The 20,781-nt window shown below is 39.4% G+C and overlaps 1 protein-coding gene across 1 annotated transcript in view; it reads left to right on the plus strand.

Moving 5' to 3' along the window:
• Window positions 1-20,781, plus strand: part of SGMS1 (sphingomyelin synthase 1) — a 49,867-nt gene that overhangs the window by 7,183 nt on the left and 21,903 nt on the right. Inside the window, 1 exon segment of the mRNA XM_049764673.1 lies at window positions 11,210-11,327. Within this exon segment, the coding sequence (XP_049620630.1) occupies window positions 11,210-11,327 (118 nt within the window).

Consider the following 20,781-nt stretch of genomic DNA (forward strand, 5'->3'; position numbering starts at 1 on the left):
ACACCGGGGGATCGAACCGCGGTCCGTCCAAGGCTACCGCAGGCAAGGCAGGTGCACCTTACCTTTAGCGCCACCGCCCGGCCCCATAATTCAAGTTCTTAAAAGCTCCTGATATGCATTTGTTATGAAACAGATCTCTGGAGGTTCCTACTCAATGGTTCTGTTTTTTCTTTTTTCCTTCTGGAAGAATCTTTTCTCAAGATTCTTTTTGCTTTGTTGACAATTGCCCCTATAATACAGCTTATTGGCACTTTATTTTGTGGTGCTTGGGATCTTACCTATGTCCTCACACATTCAAGGCAAGTGTCCTACTGCTGGGCTCTACACCATCAGTCACCACATCTTTACATTTGATTATTTCTCAAGCGTTTTTGAGAATAATCTATTTTTGGAAATGTTTTTATAAGTGGAAAATATAGTTTGGGGGGCCTTTATTGAATTGGTTGGTAAACTGTGTATTCTTCCCATAGCAAGTGTGAAATTGTACCTTCTCTGCTTTTCTCTTTCTATACATAGAATTGCATCCATTCCTTACTCACTCAGTCCTTTTTCTTCTTTGCTTTTTCAGCTGTGATAAAAATCATTATCGCGCACACACGCACATACCCAGTGACAGGTTCCAAATTAGCTCTTCGAGTAACACTTTTTTTTTTAACATGCTTGTGTCATTTTGTCCAATCAACACTAAAAATTAGTACTGCTATATTATCACTCTCAGTGAAGATGACAGACTTTAGAAGAACTCTTGGAATTCTCAAAATGGAATATGTTGAGCATTGAAAATGGTATAAACCCAGGCTAAAAAGATCCTGGTAAAATAGGTACTTGTTTCCTCCAGAAATGAATTTCATGGCAGACACAGTGGCACAGAATTGACGTACCTTGGGCAGATAGAATGAAAGTGTTGCATTCAGAGTTCGATCATCAGTTCACTGTTATGTGTCTTATCTCATCTACAACAAAGATGCACGTTCCCCAGGATATTACTAACAGCCAAAATAGTTGTCCTATGTTGCTGTTCTACTTTACTTTGTAGATGAATTGACTTAGTAGCCTTCGAGGCATGACATGTATTCAAGCACAGGTCTGCAAATTCCTCTCTGCCACCAGCTCCACTAATGCTTTTTCACTGAGGCCAAATGACATGGGGTTCCCAGCTCCTTCCTCCCTCCCTTTCTTCCTTCCAGCCTTCCCTCCCTCCCTCTCTTCCTTCCAGCCTTCCCTCCCAGTAGAGCCAGGGGCTCTTCAGAGCTTTGTGCTCATGAGTGACCCGTGATGTTGATGGTGATTCAAATGAGGGTGGGCCACATGGAGTTCAAGGACACTTCTCTCTGGACTTTCTCTCCAGCCCCTCAACTTGATTTTTTTTTTTTTTGCTGTTTCTACAAGTCTTCTCTCACACACACCCCCCTTTACAAGTCTTCAAGTCTTCTTCCCTTTGATTCCAACCCATTGCATATCTGGCTGTGGGGCCTGGACTGAGATACTGTTTGCTTCTCATCATGGAATATTCTCCATTCCATTATCTTCTCACAGTGTCTGCACCTCCTCAGCTTGTGTGAGCTTCCGTTTCATCTCCTTTCACTTGGAGTGTTATTTGGAATGGGAAGAACATTGTCAAGCAAAGTGAGAAATTCAGGGGCGTATTGGTAGGGCATTTGCCTTGCATGCGACTGACCTAGGAGGGATTGAGGTTCAATCTCCCGGTGTCTTGTCCCCCAAGCGCTTAGCCAAGAGTAACCCCTGAGCATCACGGGTGTGTCCCAAAAACAATCAAAAAAATATGAGAGATTCAGTGCCATGACTTTCTTTTTCTTACCACTTTTGCTAACAGTTGTTTTTTATCTGTATTCACTGTTTCCAGTTTTACCCATTTATGTCTCGAGATCTAATCAAATACTAACCTATTAACTTGTTCCTAGTGCAGCTCCCTAACTTCACTAACCAAATAATTCAGTTTTTGTTGTTGTTGTTATTGTTGTTTTCAGTTTTAGGGCCACACCCAAAGACACTCAGGGGTTACTCTTGGCTCTGCACTCAGAAATTGCTCCTGGCAGGCTCAAGGGACCATATGGGATGCCAGGAATGAACCAGGGTCCATCCTGGGTCACCTGCAAATGCCCTATCACTGTGCTATCACTCTGGCCCCAACAATTTAGTTTTATAAGAGGCTTTTTAATTGAAAGTCAGAACAAATGGGAAAGAAAGTAGAAAAGCACAGGTACAACAAATTACAGTTTTGTGAGTGAATTTTTATTTATAGCACTAAAGAAAATTAAGTGATGCATCATGCTAAGAGACAAGCTAGAAGATAAAAAGAAATGTGACTTATGTTGCCAGAGATAAATGATGCTTTAACTCATTGCTTTTGACATTTTTCTTTGTCTTCATATTTGTAATTGTATATATATACATATATATTTGTTAGTATCATTTTTGCCTTCTGTTTTATAACACACCCAGAGATTGTCACTTTTTAATGTTTCTGCAAAACCATCAGGGATGTCTATTTACTAATTCACAAGTTGATTTAAGAATTTACCACATCTAGGGGCTGAAGTGACAACAAAGCATGTAGGAAATTTGCCTTGCATAGGGCTGACCTAGGTTCGATCCCCGACATTCCATATGGTCCCCTACAATTCCCCAAGCCTGCCTGGAGTAATTTCTGAGTACAGAACCAGGAGTAACCCCTGAGTGTCGATGGGTGTGGCAAAACAATAAAAGTTACCACAGCTGTTGCCCAGCAGCCTATTGGTACAGTGACTGAAGCAGTTAGACAGTAAGATATCATGTAAATAGTACTCACTCTGGAGCATCTAACCTCTGTAGTAAGCCATCTGCTAAAGGGGGAATTTGTTCAAGTTATTGACTACTATAGTCACATTGTTTTCTTCCCCTGCAAAGTAGTAATGATAATCATATCTTAACCTCAGCATTGTTGCTGGAGTTGCATGAGGTAATAGAGATAATATGTATGAAAACACTTGGCTGAGTCCTTAGCAACCTCTTGTCCTCCATGTCTGTCCCATTCTCCTCATTTTGGCTTGGTAAGTGGCATCTTTGTTCTTTGCCACTTTCAGGCAAGCATCTTGATTTTGGTTGTTTTGGATTTTGTTTTGATTTGTTGGGGTTGAACACCCACTAGTGCTCAGGGATTACTTTAGGCTCTGAGCTCAGGGATCATTTCTGGCAGTGATTGGGGGACCAGGTGGGGTGCCGGGGATCAAATCCGCTGGTTGATTGCATGTAAGGTAAGTGCCCTACCCATACTGTCACTCTCATGCCCTCTTCTGATTTTGTTTCTGACAGATGCTTATATCTCACAGCTGTCTTCTTGCTAATTCCATTACTTTTTGCCACCTCTATAGCTGCCCGAGATCTAATCAGTGTTTTCTCTCTCCTGGGTTATTTCAGGAGCCTCTCGCTTCCCTATCATTGTCACTCTTCTTCATACAAGTTGCATTCAGGTCTACAATGCTTATGATGGCCAAGGAGATCCTTTTTTCAAAATCTTGCACCCTGCTTCCAAACTCCTTTGCTGGCCAGAAAAATTCACTCAGGCTAGCCTTTATTGGGCCTCCTATTCAGAGATCCGTAGTCATTCCACTCATACACGGGTGTGCCAGCTCTGTCCCACTTAGCCCCAGACTAGAGCCTCTTTCCCCAATAACTTTTATTCATTTTAGCTTTCAGTACTTAGATATCTGGCTCTATATTTTGCTTAATTATCTTGTTCTTTCTTTTCTTTTTTATATTTCTTCCACTAGAATGTAAACATTCCAAGGGGAAGCTCTTTGCTCTGTCCTGTTCACTAATATATTCCAGAATCCACAATATGCCTAGCATATATGTGTATATGTGGGTGACTAAAAAAATAGTAATAGCAGTATTAGCATATATTGAGTATGGCACTAAAGCTACTTACTGCACCTAGAATTCAATAAATGTTAACCACTGCTGCAAAATTCTTATTATATTGTAGAAATCCCTTGTTAAAAATCTAAGTGTGTGACTTTTAAGACCAATCTATTTTCCCAAACATTTTAATTATTGAATTTCATGCTAATTGTGACTATACACAGCCCTATGAATGTGGTTTAAAGTGGGTAAATTGGTGGAGGAAAGGAGTCTGAAAAGATTTGAATACACATATGCTTATTTTGTGTTATACAAGTTGTATTTTATAAATACAGATATTTGTATAAACGCTATGTACACATATAGTGTCTATATCAGTAACAGCCTAAAATGCCAACAAGAAATGTAACTCTCTTTGTACATATGTATGTAGACATTTTTGGAAGATAACTTGATTTTAATTCTTTAAAACTATCTCAAAAAGATCATGTCTGCCTTTCACATCTTGAGGAACAACTTTGTTTTCTTTACCTTATGTTCCAATTTCTAATGATCCCAGGAAATAATATTTTTAAAGGATGCAAACATTACATAATGTGATCTGAGCTTTATCAACTAATGCATTATAATGTATTTCTTTGACATGGGGCCTAGAAAATAATTTGAGACCTTATTTGTTGTTATTATTTGAGCCACACTGCCTGGCTAACAGCTTCCTTCTGGCTCTGCACTCAAAGACAACAGCTAGACAGGTTGGGTAGACCATCTGAGGTGCAGGGATCGAACCAAGGTCACACACATGCAAGGCAAGTGTCTTATGCACTGTACTATCACTTTCACTTCTGAACCTCAACTTTTTTTTTTTTTAACACAATAGTTTCTTTTAGTGAAAAGAACAGCTAAAGTCTAGACTCTGGAGTCCTGCTTTCACTCTTTGTTCACTGACTTTGTGACCTCAGGCTAATATTTGAACTCTCTATACCTCAAATTTTCCTCTGTAAAGATAATAATATATAATAACAGGAATGTGGTTAGAATAATTAGTACCTATGATGTCAAATCTCTTTGAGTTGGATTTTTTTAAAGGTAATGGGCCCTATGCAAGTACATACAAATTTCTGGCCCAGTGCGTGGATTTTCTCATCCAGCTGTGCATTCCTCTGTGTGGCACCCAGGAAATAGTAACTGAGTTACTGTTCTGCTACAGAATACCTGTTTTCACTTTTCTGCTTGTTGTATAGCATTTCTTTGACATTGATCTGTTTTACAGAGCCTTTCTTGAAATTTTCTTTCCCAAATATTGGATTGGACTCTGGGCTTTCATGATTCCCTATCGGGAACACTGAGACTCAACCCATGCAGGGCACTGAGGAGTCTCCAGGGTTTATGACCCTAGTAAGGTGAATTTGGCAATCTTATCAAATGCTAGAAGTGAAATGGAAATGCAGTGAGAGCACGGGCTAGGATTGCTTTGTATCCGGGCAGGTCAATTCAGGGAATTGAAAAAAGGATGAAGTTTCTAGAAGGTTGCAAGAACAAAGAGTATTGGGGGAGGTAAGAAGTAAAGATCTGAAGTACAAGACAACATGGTGTTTTTAGGGACCATCATCTCATGGTGTCTGAATGATAGATTGGGTAGGACCATGAAACAGTCCTCTGCTAGAAACAATGGTACCCTCTGTTGGTAAGAGTGGTACCCGTTTTCCTAATGCTATAAAATAGAAACAGAGTTCTGAGGTGATTTGGATATCATCTTCCAGCTAAGGACTGCTGGAAGGTTGCTGCAGAAGTAGTACGTGGGTAGATGGATACAATTATATTATAGAAAAGAGGATAATGGAAGAAAACAGGGAAAGAGATGTGCTGGCAAAACTAAGAACTAGAATTTTAAAGGGGTGGCTCTTTCTGTCGAGAGCAGGAGAATTCACATTTAGAACAGGTAGTGTCATTTGATGCAATATTGCAGGAACCCAAAGGGTGTTTTTGAATTTAACAGGTAGTGGTGAGCAAAGGCCATAATCCAAGTAACACAAAAAGCTAGTGGCAAAGAATCAAAGGGAGGAAAATATTGAATAAATGCGTTGGAGTTAGCTTCAACAGAATGTGAGAATGGAAAGATGAGAGGGTAGAGGGTGTAGCTCCAGAACTTGGTAAATGATTTAGAGTATTCATAATCTATTTGATAAGAATTGGAGTGTTTTAAATAGCCAAAAAATATATTTGTTTTCATGATGGAGGAGGAGCATATTATCTGGCTGCTTCATGTAGAATAGGTCTCATGTAAAATCAGGAATGAGTTCCTTATATTAGTTTGGTTTGGTAGAATATTGGGTGATATTTCACAATGATTGATTAAACATTGGAGGAATTGTAGGCAAATTAAACTGGATGCAGGCTGGATAGACTGTCATGAAAAAAATGAATATATTTAGTGCTGAATGGTCGGATACACTTTTTAAATGCGTTATAAACAAGTAGAGTTTTTAGGTTATTATTGTGATGCTTATTTTGTAGGGTTTCTGAATAATGGGAAATATGGCAAAGCACAAAACAGTGAAAATCTGACTTAAATCAGTTTTGAAGGCCTAGAGAGATAGTCACTTGCCTTGTATGTAGATAACTTGAGTTTGATCCCCCAGCAACCCTGAGACCTGCCAGGAGTGATTCCTGAGTGCAGAGCCAGAAGTAAGCCCTCAGCATCTCTGGTGTGGCAACCTCAAAGTAATTACTTAGGTTTTGAAATGTAATTTAAATGTTCCCTTCTGTAGTGATACACCACAGCGTGCTCTCAAGACAGCTGGGATTTCTTGCACAATTGGAGGTTTTCTGAATCTTTCTGTCTTTTATAACACATTTATATGACAGCTTAAAACTCTGATCTACAATTCCTTCATCTGTAAAATAAGGATCAGAGCCTTCCATTGCAGGTCGTTTGAAGTTCTGAATAGCACAGCTGACTTATAGGAGATATTGGCAACCCCACTGCTACCATTGGTACCACATGCTACCAATCATCATTTCTCTGATTCATGAGGAAAAGGGACCTCTAGTCTAAGGCTAATTGAGGTGGTCTAGGTTACAGCTTGAATCTTTGTAAAAGGTTGAGTTAGCACCTTGATGAAGATGAGCTCAGTGGGGCACACTGGCTTGCAGACTTGCGGCAGAGAAACATACCTCTGCTCTTTCTACCTAAGTGCACTCTCCCCTTTTAAACTCCTTAGTTTTTGGTCAGATGCTTAATTCTTCTGCTGTGCTTCACAACTTGTTTCTGAAAGTCATTTCCATAAAAGCTTTCAGACTAGGACTAACCTCAGAAAGAGGTGATGTGTGTCTTTGGCTCTGACTTAATGATAGAAACAACTTGTGTGAAACAAAGGAAATCTGAAATACTGTATTTTTTTTTTTGCTTTCCAGTGTATAAATTTGTTTCACCACTCAGTAATTAAGACTACTGTACTGAATGCTGGGAGCAATTTCAGATTACTATGATAAGCCTAGTTTTTATTTTTATTTTTATTTTTTTTTTGGTTTTTGGGTCACACCCAGCAGTGCTCAGGCAGGGGTTACTCCTGGCTCTGCACTCAGAAATCACCCCTGGCAAGCACTGGGGACCATATTGGGTGCTGGGATTTGAACCCCCCGTCCTTCTGAATGCAAAGCAAATGCCCTACCTCCATGCTAGCTCTCCGGCCCCTATGATAAGCCTAATTAAGGGCTTTTTCTGTTGTTGTTGTTGTTGTTGTTGTTGTTGTTGTTGTTGTTGTTGGGTATGCCTAATGGACTCAGGGTTTACTCCTGGCTCTGCACTCAGAAATCATTACTGAAAGGCTCAGAGGACCAACCATATGGGGTGCCCAGGATCAAACCCGGATCAGCTGTGTGCAAGGCAAACACCCTACATACGGTGTATACATACTCCAGCCTCTTTTTTCCCCTTTGGGGGGGGGTTTGTTCATTTGTTTTGTTTCTGGGCCCCACCCTGGTGATACTCAGGCTGGCTATGTGCTCAGAAATCACTCCTGGCTTGGGGGAACCATATGGGACGCCGGGGATAGAACCCAGGTTCATCCTGGGTCAGCTTCGTGCAAGGCAAATGTCCTACGCTGAGTTATCGCTCTGGCTCCGAGTTTTTCCTTTTCTAAATTGATATTTGAATATGTGATAGTTACTTATTCAGACTATGGCATGGCCCTATGAAAGTCTTAATAAATTATAAAGCAGTAACATTGCTGTTCAGATTGTATCATAATCAAATTTAACGTAGCTATCGTAGACTAAATTTAACAGACTAAATTTACATTTCGTTTCTTTCAGAAAAAGTAGAGATATGAGCCTATAACTCAGTTATTTTGGTAGAGGAATAGACAACTCTGATCAAGTCTAAGTGTCTGTGAGGTGATTGTCAGTACAGAGTGTGGGCAACTGGGAGGCAGGTCTCAGAACATCAGTGGACTTTGGAGTATTAGGACATTCATCTTGTTCTGGAGTTCACGCCATCTCTTGTGATAACTCACATCCCTTTCTGTGGCTTTTGGGTTGCCTTCTCTTACTAACATCTTTACCTACTTGAACATTTTTGTTGCTGTTTTTACTAACACGCCGCTGAACTCTAATCTTTGAAGAATTCTTATTCTTCAAAGTGAACTTGTTTAATTAAGAGAAAATAAATACCTCGCACAGTTCTTTGAGATACTTCACACGCTTCTCAGTTTATGGTCAGATCTTGTATTTAACACTGAAGATGGTCTAAACTTGACTTCAAAAAAGTTAAGTAGATGCCAGAAAAGGATAAAAAGATCCTTATAATCAGCCACTTCCAATTTGTCACCTCGTCATATTGATGAAGCCACGTGGATAGTAAGTTGACTTTTACTTTCCCTCAAAGAGTCAATATGACTGAATTGTGAATGTCTTTGTTTTCAAATCCTTTGTGTAAAAGGATTTATTTTCTCATCCTTAGTTATTTTTATATACCTTATTCTCAGATAATCTTGTAATTCCTTTTTTGTTTTTGTTTTTGAGCCACACCTGGTGATGCTCAGTGTTTACTCCTGGCTCTGTGCCCAGCAATCACCCCTGGCAGGCTCGGAGGGCCATATGGGATGCTGGGGGTTGAACCAGGGTCATCCGCGTGCAAGGCAAAATGCCCTACTTGCTGTATTATCACTCTGGCTTCAATCTTTAGTGCTTCTCGTATTTGATTCAGATTTGAAATATAGAGTTACTGGTGTGTGTATGTCTATGTGAATGTCTCATGTACTAAGAAGCAAAATTGAAATGATTTTGAAATAATATTTACCAGAATTGGACAGTGACAGTCATTTTTTCCTTTAAAGAAATTAATTGATGCATATATAATTAACTTTTATATCTTGGGTATTTCTTGTATGATCTTTTTTTACATGTATAATTCAAATGAAGTAGAGGCCATTTCTGTTGGAGCAAAATGGACAGCAAGGGTATCTTCTTTTAAAGAAAGATACATATCTTATCATTTTAAATATTCGTTAGGTAAGACTTTTAGAGGGTAGTCTCTGATACTGTCCTTACTTCAAGTCATTGTGCTTTTCATCATTCTTGTTTTTGTTTGTTTGTTTGTCTTGTTTTTGGGCCACACCTGGTGACGCTCAGGGGTTATTCCTGGCTATGCTCTCAGAAATCCCTCCTGGCTTGGGGGACCATATGGGACGCTGGGGGATAGAACCACGGTCCGTAGGCTAGTGCAATGAAGGCAGATGCCTTTCGCCCTGCGCCACCACTCTGGCCCCGCTTTTCATCATTCTTGAAATTAGAGACATGTGCCTTTCATGACAGCTTGATGCTGAATGAATTTCTATCCTTGAAGGTAGCACGCAAGCTTTATAATAAAAGAAAAGAAAGCCTGTGTAATAAGTAAATCTGTTCCAGTTTCTGAAATCTAGGTGAGGTGCCAAGACACCTAAACTTTTTCAAAATAGCCTGGATGCAGTTATGAATAAAATGAAAATTAATAAAAGAAAAAATTATGTGGGGGGTTGAAATATTTTTTTGTTTTGGGACCAAATCCAGCAGCGTTCAGTACTCTTTGTACTCAGGTATCACTTCCGGCGCTGTAGTGCTAAGCTTATTTTGCCCAGATATGGAACTCATGTTGTCTGCATTCACGTCAAGTGCCCTTCCCTCTGCAATAACTCTCTGGCCCTTAAATTATTTTTAATCACCCAGATGACATCCTTAGTTTCTTTTGTTGAGACAGAAAGTACAAACAATACAAATGCTCTTCCAGCTATCACACTTAGGAATGACCATCTTGCATAAAATTTGAACTGCACTCTACAATTACAGGGTGATCAGATATAAAAGATTCTCGGAGCAAAGTCTTTGCATTGTTTTATTGTTTGCTTTGTATATTTAACTCAGGTTGCTTCAGACCAGAGAAGCTTGATTTACTGTCGGTTGAGAAAGAGGAGACACAGCAAACAGTGGTGCTAGCCTAGGGTAGAGCAAGATAGAAGTAAAGAGGAATAGAAAATTTTTGCCTAAGGATACCCTAAGCTCACACAACTCAAAATAAATAGTTGTAGAACTTGTTATTAGAAGCTTTAGATTTTATTATACACATCATATATATATCAAATCATAACTTTAGAAATATGAATCTTAAAATGAAAGATTTCTATTTCTAACTCTTGGTTCTCTCATTACTCCTCAGTGTAACCCACACAAGTGTTGACACTTATTGTCCATGTATGGAAAGATTTTCTCTACAATATTTCAAATGTTATTATCCCTGTGTTAAAGATTAGGACATTCAGAAATTCACAGATGTCAATAGGCCACATAGTAAGTAGAGAGAGGTGAGGCTAGGCTCTGTCATTCTGACGTGCTCTTTTCTTGGCATAATTCTTCCTTGGAAATGAACTAATAGAAGTAGATTGTGTGCTGTACCAGTAAAATTGTTTTATACCTTTTATTCATCAAATGTCAGAAAAATGTTGAATTTCCATTTTACATTATATTTTCTAATATTCTCAACACTTTCTCTTTTGTGACAGGAAGACACTTGACAAGATCATTTGTGATCAATCTCAATAGGGCCCTCTTGTCCATCAGTTGAATGTCAACCCAGCTGTAAGCCCTTCCCAAGACTATTTTTAACTCCTTTTTTCCAGTTATTATTAAAATATAAAATTAAAACCACTGCCTCCTTTTCAAATATTCTGGCCATAATCTTCTATAGTGATAATCCTCTAGTTTCAACTTCTCAGGTAGTTTGGGGATTTGTTTTTGTTGGGTCATCGAAAACTGAAACCAATGAACCTGTGGAATTTCCTGACTGAGTGTCTGCCCTGTTTTTCCCTTTTTCTAGGTCTATTATAAGCAGAAGATTCTTCTGCATAGTTGGCACGCTGTACCTGTATCGGTGTATTACAATGTATGTAACTACACTCCCAGTACCTGGTATGCATTTCAACTGCTCTCCGAAGGTAAACCATTCCTCAATATAATTTCCCATTTTATTTGTTTCTTGTCTTGCCCAAGGTTCCTTTGACTAAGGCAAAAGCTAAGAATGTCCTCAGACCATATTCAAGCCCCCCTTCACCCACATCTGGGAATGTTACTGAGCAGTATTCCTAGGAGTCCCTCCCTTCTCAACATTTCCAACTCTGCCAGGACTTCCAAGCTGAAAAAATATGTGGTCTAATGAGTATGCTGGAAGCAGTTGAGCTTTTGAGTATGGGTGTAGCTTCTTTGGCTTCTTGTCAAACTTTTTAAATGTTGCTTGCTCCCTTGACACAGATCCAAAAGCTTTCTCCCTAACCTAGATGGAAAGTTCAGTTGTTAAGATAGAAGAAAAAAAAATTATCCTGTTCCTCTTTCTATTAATCCCATTGCTGGTTATCTTTAGCATCCCAGGAAGAAAACACTATTCCTGTGTTCTTGAACCTTTTATCACACCCAAACAAGATTCCTGCTCTATAGAGACATTTTGCTCTACTGAGCTTTTCTAGTTGCATAGAAGTTTATTTATTTATTTATTTAAATGATAACTATTTTATTTTTCCTACTGTCTCAGCTTTTCCATAACACTCCTTACTCCTGATCTGAAATAATTTTACCTGAAAGATCATTAGAACTTGTAAAATAACGAGCAGATTTTTACTTAATCTGTTTTATATTTATATTAATGTTCCCTAGTGCAAAGAAGGGGAAAAAAGACTCATTTTCTTCATTTGGGTGGGAGAAAATGCAATATTCTTTAATGCGTTAGCAGTCATTTCTTGGCATTGTGCTTGTGAACCATCCATATCCTTTCAGTTTTATCCCTTTGGACTTTGTTCCTATTAGAAGACAAATTCTTTGTGATGGAATCTTGGAAGATGGCTGATAACGTCATTCTGTATTTTTAAGAGATGTCTTTATCATTTGAGATTTTGGCTCTCTAAGCTCTTTGCTTTCTATGGTTCTCCTTCCTTCCTAATGTCCTTAGAGAAGTCACAAGTTTTGTACTTCACTGTCAATTGCTGCAGCAAACTGTTTCCCTAATTCTGGGGAAGACACCATAAAGAACAAATGTTCCTTTCCTCATAGCAGTCTCCCTTCCCTGAACCTTTCTTTATTCAGCTTTTGCAAAGAAGCCAGACCCAGATCTTGTTTATTCTCTAGAAATGTTCTCAAACTTGTGCTTGCAGCTTCTGACTTAGAGGAAATGCTTGTTCCTGAGGATCCAATGATGTAGAGTCAGACAAAGAAGCTGGCTTGAGAGGCAGTATATTCTCTGTAGTAGCTAATGCTTTAAGATATTCATTTAAGTTTCAGTTCAACTGTTTTTAAAAAAAATTTAGCTGTGCATCAGAAAATTTTTCTGTCACATACAAGCTTGAGTAGACATGCACATAGGCCCATTCAACACCAGCTGAAGATGGAGCCAATACTGAGGGTTGTGCTTGGTATTCTTTCTTTTGGCTCTGGCTTGTATGAACTCAATTTCTTATTAGGCCTTCTGCAGCCCTATCCAGGTGCCAACAAATCAAGACTTAGTATGAATCAGTCTTGGTACTAACAGTTCATTTTCAGTCATCAACATTATCTAATCAAGATCCCCTGGATAAAAATAACTGTTGGAGCCTCTTTTAGTGGGGAGAGGGATTGAGGCCACAACCAGTGGTACTCAGGGTTTACTCCTGGCTCTGCACTTAAAAATTACTCCTGGTGATGCTCAGGGGACCATATGGGATGCCAGGGATCAGCTGCAGGCAACACAAATGTCCTACCTACTGTGCTGTCACTCTGGCTCTACTTTTGGGCTTCTTAATCATGATAGAAATAATGGTGAGAACTAGGCACAAAAAGAGTATCTCAAATATGTCACTCATTCACTGTCTTGCCAGAAAACCTTACTAGGAACAGCAGTGTAGGCTGGCCTTCTAGAAACTAGAATGCAGGAGAGGCTGAACCATTAGCAAAACTACTAGTTCAAACGGATGCTGTTCAGCTACCTCTTTCGTAGAATGGAACCCTTAGGGGAAAGATTCAGAAAGTAATCTTTCATTCTGAACAATTGCAAATGTATTCCAAACAGTGAATAACTAGTATCAGGAATCACTCCGTACCAGATACCTAGGTGCAGTAAATATCTATATTCTCTGCATTTGCTTCATCTCCTGTTTTTTGGACTTGAGATTTTTGTTGCTGATGAAGTATTTTAAAACTAATCCCAGAAAATGTAATTTTAGATGAGTTGTATGATATAAATGTATGTATGCATGTATATATATATATATATATGCCCAATATACCAACAGCATGAGTTTTTTGCTTTATTTTTATTAAATCACCATGGGATACAAAGTTTAAAAAAATGTTTATAGTTGAATTTCAGTCATACACCCACCCCTTTACCAGTGTTTATTTCCCTCCACCAATTTCTCCAGTTTCCCTCCCATTAACCCAACTCCACTCACCGCTTGCTCATATGCAGACACTTTCCTTCTCTCTCTCCTGCTCTCTCTCTCAAATTTATATATATATATATATATATATATATATATATATATACATACATATAATAACTATTTGTATTCTTTTTATGCATATGTAACAATGCTATTGACATATTTAACAAGTAATATTCGTTCATGTCATTTAGTACATTTCACCACATAATTTGCTGATTTTATGCCATCTTTTTGCTTCCAAAAATTATGGTGCAAACAGTGTTTATTAAACATTTTAATTGTGCTGGTATTACATAAAACCACTATGCAGCGATTATGTGGTGCCAATGACTATGTTGTGAAATATGATAGTTCATGTTATAGCTTGCTCCAAAATGTTTCTTCTTTTTTTAAAAAAAAAAAAGTTGGTTTGTATCATGACTCAGCCTCTAGACTCTTTTATCTGTTGAAAACAAATTTTTAAATAATTTGACCAATGTGAAATATAAGTCTTTCAAAGTTATATCTAAGGTATATAGTGACAGTGAATTAGAGCCATTCTGACCAAGGGTGCTGTTCTCCCTCTCTACCCCTCTTCCCAGCATGCATTCCGTACCTCCCCGCTTTGGCCCCCTGGACTGTTAGTGTAACAGATTCCCTTTGTATATAACTGTTGTAGATTTTGTTTCTGTGTCATTGACTTTAGGTTTGGTATTTAGGCCCTGTCATTTTTTATTTCCACTCAATGTTCATGCCCTGGTACCATCCACTTTTTTTTCCCCCCCCTCAATTTATGAGGCAGAACAAGATGATTAAGTTCAGTGGTTCTATTGGGAAAAAAAGGCTGGGAGGAACCCATCTAGAAGCTATAAATATGAATTTAAAAGAAGAAAGAAGGGCCCGGAGAGATAGCACAGTGGTGTTTGCCTTGCAAGCAGCCGATCCAGGACCAAAGGTGGTTGGTTCGAATCCCAGTGTCCCATGTGGTCCCCCGTGCCTGCCAAGAGCTATTTCTGAGCAGACAGCCAGGAGTAACCCCTGAGCACCGCCGGGAGTGGCCCAAAAACCAAAAAAAAAGAAAAAAGAAAGAAAAAAAACAAACCAAAACAAGCAACAACAACAACAACAAAAACCCACAAAATTTTATTTAACAAATAGGCATTAAGTACTTAGTGAATGAGGTACTTGAAAACAAAGAGTGAACAAGGTGGAAAGGACCTTACGACCACCCAGCCCAAATTTGCATCTGATATAATAAACATGAAAAAGGATAATTAATAAGAACCATAAGCTAAGCTACCTCAGATAGATGGAAAGAATGAAATAAATTTGAGCAGTCAGTATGACTTGCTAGCACATTTGTTGTTAAGAACAAGGATTTCAAAGCCATGGAGTTTTACCAGAGGGTAATCGTATGATAGAGAAGAAAGGATACTTACTGACTTCAGGTTAAATATTGCAGTTTGAAATACCTGTGGGATAGCTAGCTATAAAGTCTGAAATTTAACGGAAAAATAAGAGCTAGAAATATAATTTCTATTACTCATCACACATTGGCTGATGTTAAAGCTGTGGGTGTAGATGAAAAGCCAGAGAGAGGACATAAAAACACAGTGCTTTCAGAACTGATTTCTGACAGCAAGTACAGCACCTCAGTTGGGGGATAATCTGATAGTTACCAACTATCATTAGCTGTAAAAGATAAAGGTTGAGGAAGTAAGATGATAATCCAGTAGGTAGGGTATTTGTCTTGCATGTGCCCAAACCAGGTTCATTCCCCAGTACCCCATGATGTCCCCTGCACCCATCAGGAGTAATTCCTGAGTGTAGAACCAGGAGTGGACACACCTGAACATCCCCAGGTATGTTCCCAAAACAAAAACAGAAAAATGGGATTGGGCTTTAGATTGTGATTTTCTATTTAACAGGGTTATGGGAACATAAATTTGAGTCTGTCGTGATATTAAACCCCACGATTGACATACTTGATTCCTTCCCTAATACCAATAATTTATATATGTACTTTCAATGAAAAAATGTTCCAACAGCTAGTCAGTGGTAATTCTTTTTTGTTTGTTTGTTTGTTTGTTTGTTTGTTTTGTTTTTTGGGCCACACCCGGTGATGCTCAGAGATTACTCCTGGCTATGCTCCTGGCTTGGGAGACCATATGGGACACGGGGGATTGAACCGTGGTCTGACCTGGGTCAGCCACGTGCAAGGCAAATGACCTACCACTGTGCCACTGCTCCGGCCCCAGTAATTCTAAAAGTTATTTGGGGTGTTTGTTCAGTTGATGGCAAAGTACTCTTCAAATAGTGTAATATTGTAGAGAAAATCATGTGACATGAATTAAACTTAGGGCACTGAATATCCCCCCAAGCTCTCCAGAAGAGACCCCTGAGTGCTGCTGGGTGTGACTTCCTCCAAACAAAATATAGCCCTCCCTCCAAAAGAAAAACCAAAATAATTATATAAACTGATTAAGCAAAAAGACAATGAGCCTTCTATAAAATGGTACGCCAGCAGTAGTAAGCTACTATATAATGTAGAAAGAGAACTACCAGTAAGTATTCAGTATCTTGATTAGTGATTTCTGGAAGCACATGTCCTGTATCCCAGTGTATTTTTGTATAAGCTGACAAGTGTTTGATACATTGACTAGCCCTTATTAATCTCATAGCAGTTGTCTTTCCAAGGAAAATGTGTACAAACCAGAAGACTACCTCGGTTCATTTTTATTTTTTATTTTATTTATTTTATTTATTTTATATTTTTTGGACTTTGGGGCTGCACGGCAGTGCTTGGGTGTTGTTGCAAGTCAGCCCCTGAAGAGGTTGACTGATGGAGGGATGGAGGATTTCCCCTCCAGCTCGGAGCATGCGTCTGCCACCCTGTTCAACCAGTGGTTCTGATTTAAGTGGCAGGTAAACAGCTTGCAGACAGTCAGGCTTGTGGAAATATTAGCTTTATTCGGTGGACAAGACTGAAGTCCAAAGCCTCAGCATCAGTTCCAGCCAAAAAGCCCCTCGCCTTCCACAGACCTTTGTTTTTATCCCCCAGAATCAGGTACCAGCCAATGGTGGGATCAGATACCACCCAATGGTGGAAGCAGAATCAGGTACCACCCTAGGGTGGGGCAGAATGCCAAGTCACACCCTAGGGTAGGGCACAATCACAGATCAGGGTAGGATCAGTAACATAATAATCCCATAAAATGTTTACATACCGGCCTCCCAGCTTCTTGAAGGTTCTCTTTCCTTCCTGGGAGCCAGGAGTCTCTACCAACATGGGGTTCGACAGGCCTCCGCCATGCCAGAGGCCTTTTTAACTAGGCCTAGCAGGGGTGCGGGACTTGGGTAACCCCAGCACCCCTCTACCACCTTGCTCCAGATCTCCAGGGCTTCCCCGGGCCACATGCCTGGGCAAGCCAGCGAGGTGGGTCCCTCAGCGGAGCCTGAAGGTTACCCTAGGCTTTACTTGTGGGTTGCACTAAAGCAGTCACTGGTAATCTCTTACCAGTCTAAATTTCAAAACCGCACGGGGGCGCTAGCACAAGATACATTAATAGTTCTCACTATCATTAAATTATGGTTTTGTGTATTCAGAATGTCCATTTTGTACTCTGCCCTTTTGCACACCCGTATAAAAGATCATTTTTCTCTTAACTCTCTCACCCCCTATCATCATTACTCCACATTTACCCTCTTTAACTTAAGTACTGTGGAATCCTAAGTCACAGACCATAGTGGTGCCCTGGAGTTAACACCCTCCCAACTATTCAAAAAGGCATAGAATATACACATATGTCTTTTCAACATTTTATGTGTGTGCGTGTTTTTTTTTTGATGGCTATAACTCTTGCTGAATATTTTTTTATACACTGACGATTTCCCTTTCTTTTTTTATATCTTCTCTTTGTGAACTGTTCAATAGGGAATTTGGTGAAAGAGTCCCTCAGTTTAATGCTTATGTTTGAACCAAGTCATGGGTATTGTTGGACGTGTTCTTACACCCCCATATACTCCGATAATGCCACGTGGCTTTATTTCTTGTTTGCTTAGGCACATTAAAACGGGAATATACTATACATACAAATAAGTTCTTATCTAATAGAGATGGGAACACACAAATCTTGTAGTGCACTGGGACCTTACACCCTGAACATTGACATAATGACCTGGCACAGGCCTAAGAAGAATGGGCATTCTCCATTCACCCCTGATCTGGGGAAGACATCTACCAAACATTCAAGGTTGTCTATAACATCACCTGGAGGCAATTGTCCATTAAGGAGGACCCTACCGCTGCTCTGACATCGACCTACTCAAAAGAGACTTCCCTTAACACTGAGAAGACTTAACAACAACAATGACCTGCTTACTGGACTGGGCTTTCTGTATTGCCCCTTAATTGTGAGGTGATGCTAGAGGATACTCCACACCAGCCTGACTTCAATGTAGGATGTGCAGATTCCAGGATCTTTAATACAGAAACCTGATGCCAACAATAGAGACTGCGTGAAAAATAAAACTGTATTGGCACTACAGACAATGACTTGGATTGAATAAACTAGTTTGCCTGGAGCTTAGAGTTGGTCTTATGCCAGGAAACTTCAGGGGTAGGGTCTCCTTGTATTTAGACCAAGGCTTTTCCTTTCTATGTCCCCCATATTTTGGTGGGCCTATGCAAACAATATTTGCCACTCTAACACTGTTTTTACTATGCTCCTTTGACTCTAACCAAAAAAAAACCTCTTAAACTTTTGATGTTAACTTAAACCAATATGCATATGCATGAAAATATGAAAAATACTATGCCTTCAATGTTTAAGGAGTCACATAAATTTCATGGCTTTAGATTGCTTTGTGTACTGCTAAGAAATGTTATCATGTTTTACAATCTGGGGACTTGTGGACAAAGTAATTGTACATGGGTTCTGCCTTATTTTTCTTAGTATTCTTTGACTGTAAGTTCAATATTTAGGCGTCATCAAGGGGATTTCTTCTGAGAACTCTATGGGCGATTGTCCTTCACTATAACTTTACCTTGTCCTCTTTGCATCATTGTTCTCATAATTAAAAATAAAAAATTAAAAGAAGAGTAAAAAAATGTTTACATACACAATCCCTCTGTTTGTTTTTAGTAAACAAACAATATTGTCTACAATTACTAAAGGAAAAACTATTCAATAATAAAAGAGCAGCTGTTTGCATAAGCGCATCACAGGAAAATGTAAAGAAAAACTTCTAAACACAGGGTGTCTAAAACCAGAAACATATATCAAGGAATCAACTACAAGCTCCTGAGATAATAAATCTAAGACATACATAGATCCTTCGAAGAGACGCCAGAAAGGTTGTGTAGCAGGCGAGAAGAAGCACCTTTTTTTTATTTGTTGTTGTTGGTGGTGGTGGTTTTTGGTATTAGGTTTTTGGGTCACACCTGGCAGTGCTCAGGAGTTACTCCTGGCTCCATGCTCAGAAATCGCTCCTGGCAGATACTGGGATTCGAACCAATGACCTTCTGCATGAAAGGCAAATGCCTTATCTTCATGCTATCTCTCCGGACCCATTTTCATTCAAGTCCAGGTATACCAGAAAGCCCATCTTTGAGGGCATTGAATTAGGCCCTTATTTTGGAGGAAGAAGCATATACCCCCTGCACAGTGGAGGGCCACTGCAATGATGATCAATAGGCTTCTGAACTTAATCCAAGTTCTTAATCCAGGCTGAAGTCCATATGATGTTCAAAATTGATGTACCAATACCGTCTATTATTTATAGATGGGAACTTAGTCACAAACCAAAACAAAATGTTTAAGGCAGAGACCATCCCTGTGTAAATAAACAACTTGAGGATCCATCCAAAATGGATGGAACCTACTATAAACCTAGTATTTTGCCTATGATGCGCCCATGCAAAAAACCCTGAGAACAGACAAAAATATCATTTAGGAAATTATAGACAACAATATCTAACCCACTAACCTAAAGTCAAGAAAGCAAAACCCTAATGTAATACAACATCAATTCCTTTTTGTTTTTGTTTTTGTTTTGTTTTTTTGGTTTTTGGGCCACACCCGGTGACGCTCAGGGGTTACTCCTGGCTATGCGCTCAGAAGTCGCTCCTGGCTTGGGGGACCATATGGGACACCGGGGATCGAACCGCGGTCCGTCCTAGGCTAGCGCTGGCAAGGCAGACACCTTACCTCTAGCGCCACCGCCCGGCCCCACAACATCAATTCCTAAAATTAAAAACTAAAATATAAAAACATTAATTACAATAGTCAAAAGAAGTGTAGTACCAAATATAAATTTAAAGGATTACAATTATAAGAAAAATACAAAAGGTGAAATTTCTACAGAGTCCAATAGCAATCTGTAAAGATGAGGGGTCTGGAACTCCGAAAAGACTGGCAAAGGACACTTGATGGGTCTGGAAAAGCGGGTTGAAGCCTGGTACAGAAGATAACATCAAGCTGAATGAAGAAGGAAGGCCAGTACAGTCATCTATGTGTTGGGGCATCCCCAAGCGTTACATCATTACCATCATGAGTTGGTTGGGCTTCTACATTTTCTTTGGGATCGGTGCAATCTTGGGGTAGCCATTGTAGAAATGGTCAACAATAGCATTGTGTATGTGGATGGAAAACCAGAAATTTAGATAGCACAGTTTAACTGGGATCCAGAGACTGTGGGTCTTATCCATGGATCTTTACTCTGGGGTGATATTGTGACATAAATTCCATTTAGCTTCATTTCCAACAAGTTTGCAGCAAACATGGTAGAAAACTCCAACAGTCATGGATTTCTTCCTCAGACCGAGATCAGGAGGCTTGTAGTTGTGGGTGAAGGAGATGAGTTGCAAATGGGAAGGAAATCCTGAAAATTAAATTTTAAGGACTAGGAAGAGAGAAGGAAGGATAAGGAAGACTAAATTCGGGAAGATAAAGTTAGGAAAAAAGGAACTATATACAAAATATGCAAAACAGACAGACACTGA

The sequence above is a fragment of the Suncus etruscus genome, chromosome 17 (genome assembly GCF_024139225.1).
Source record: "Suncus etruscus isolate mSunEtr1 chromosome 17, mSunEtr1.pri.cur, whole genome shotgun sequence".
Taxonomy (NCBI): Eukaryota; Metazoa; Chordata; class Mammalia; order Eulipotyphla; family Soricidae; genus Suncus; species Suncus etruscus.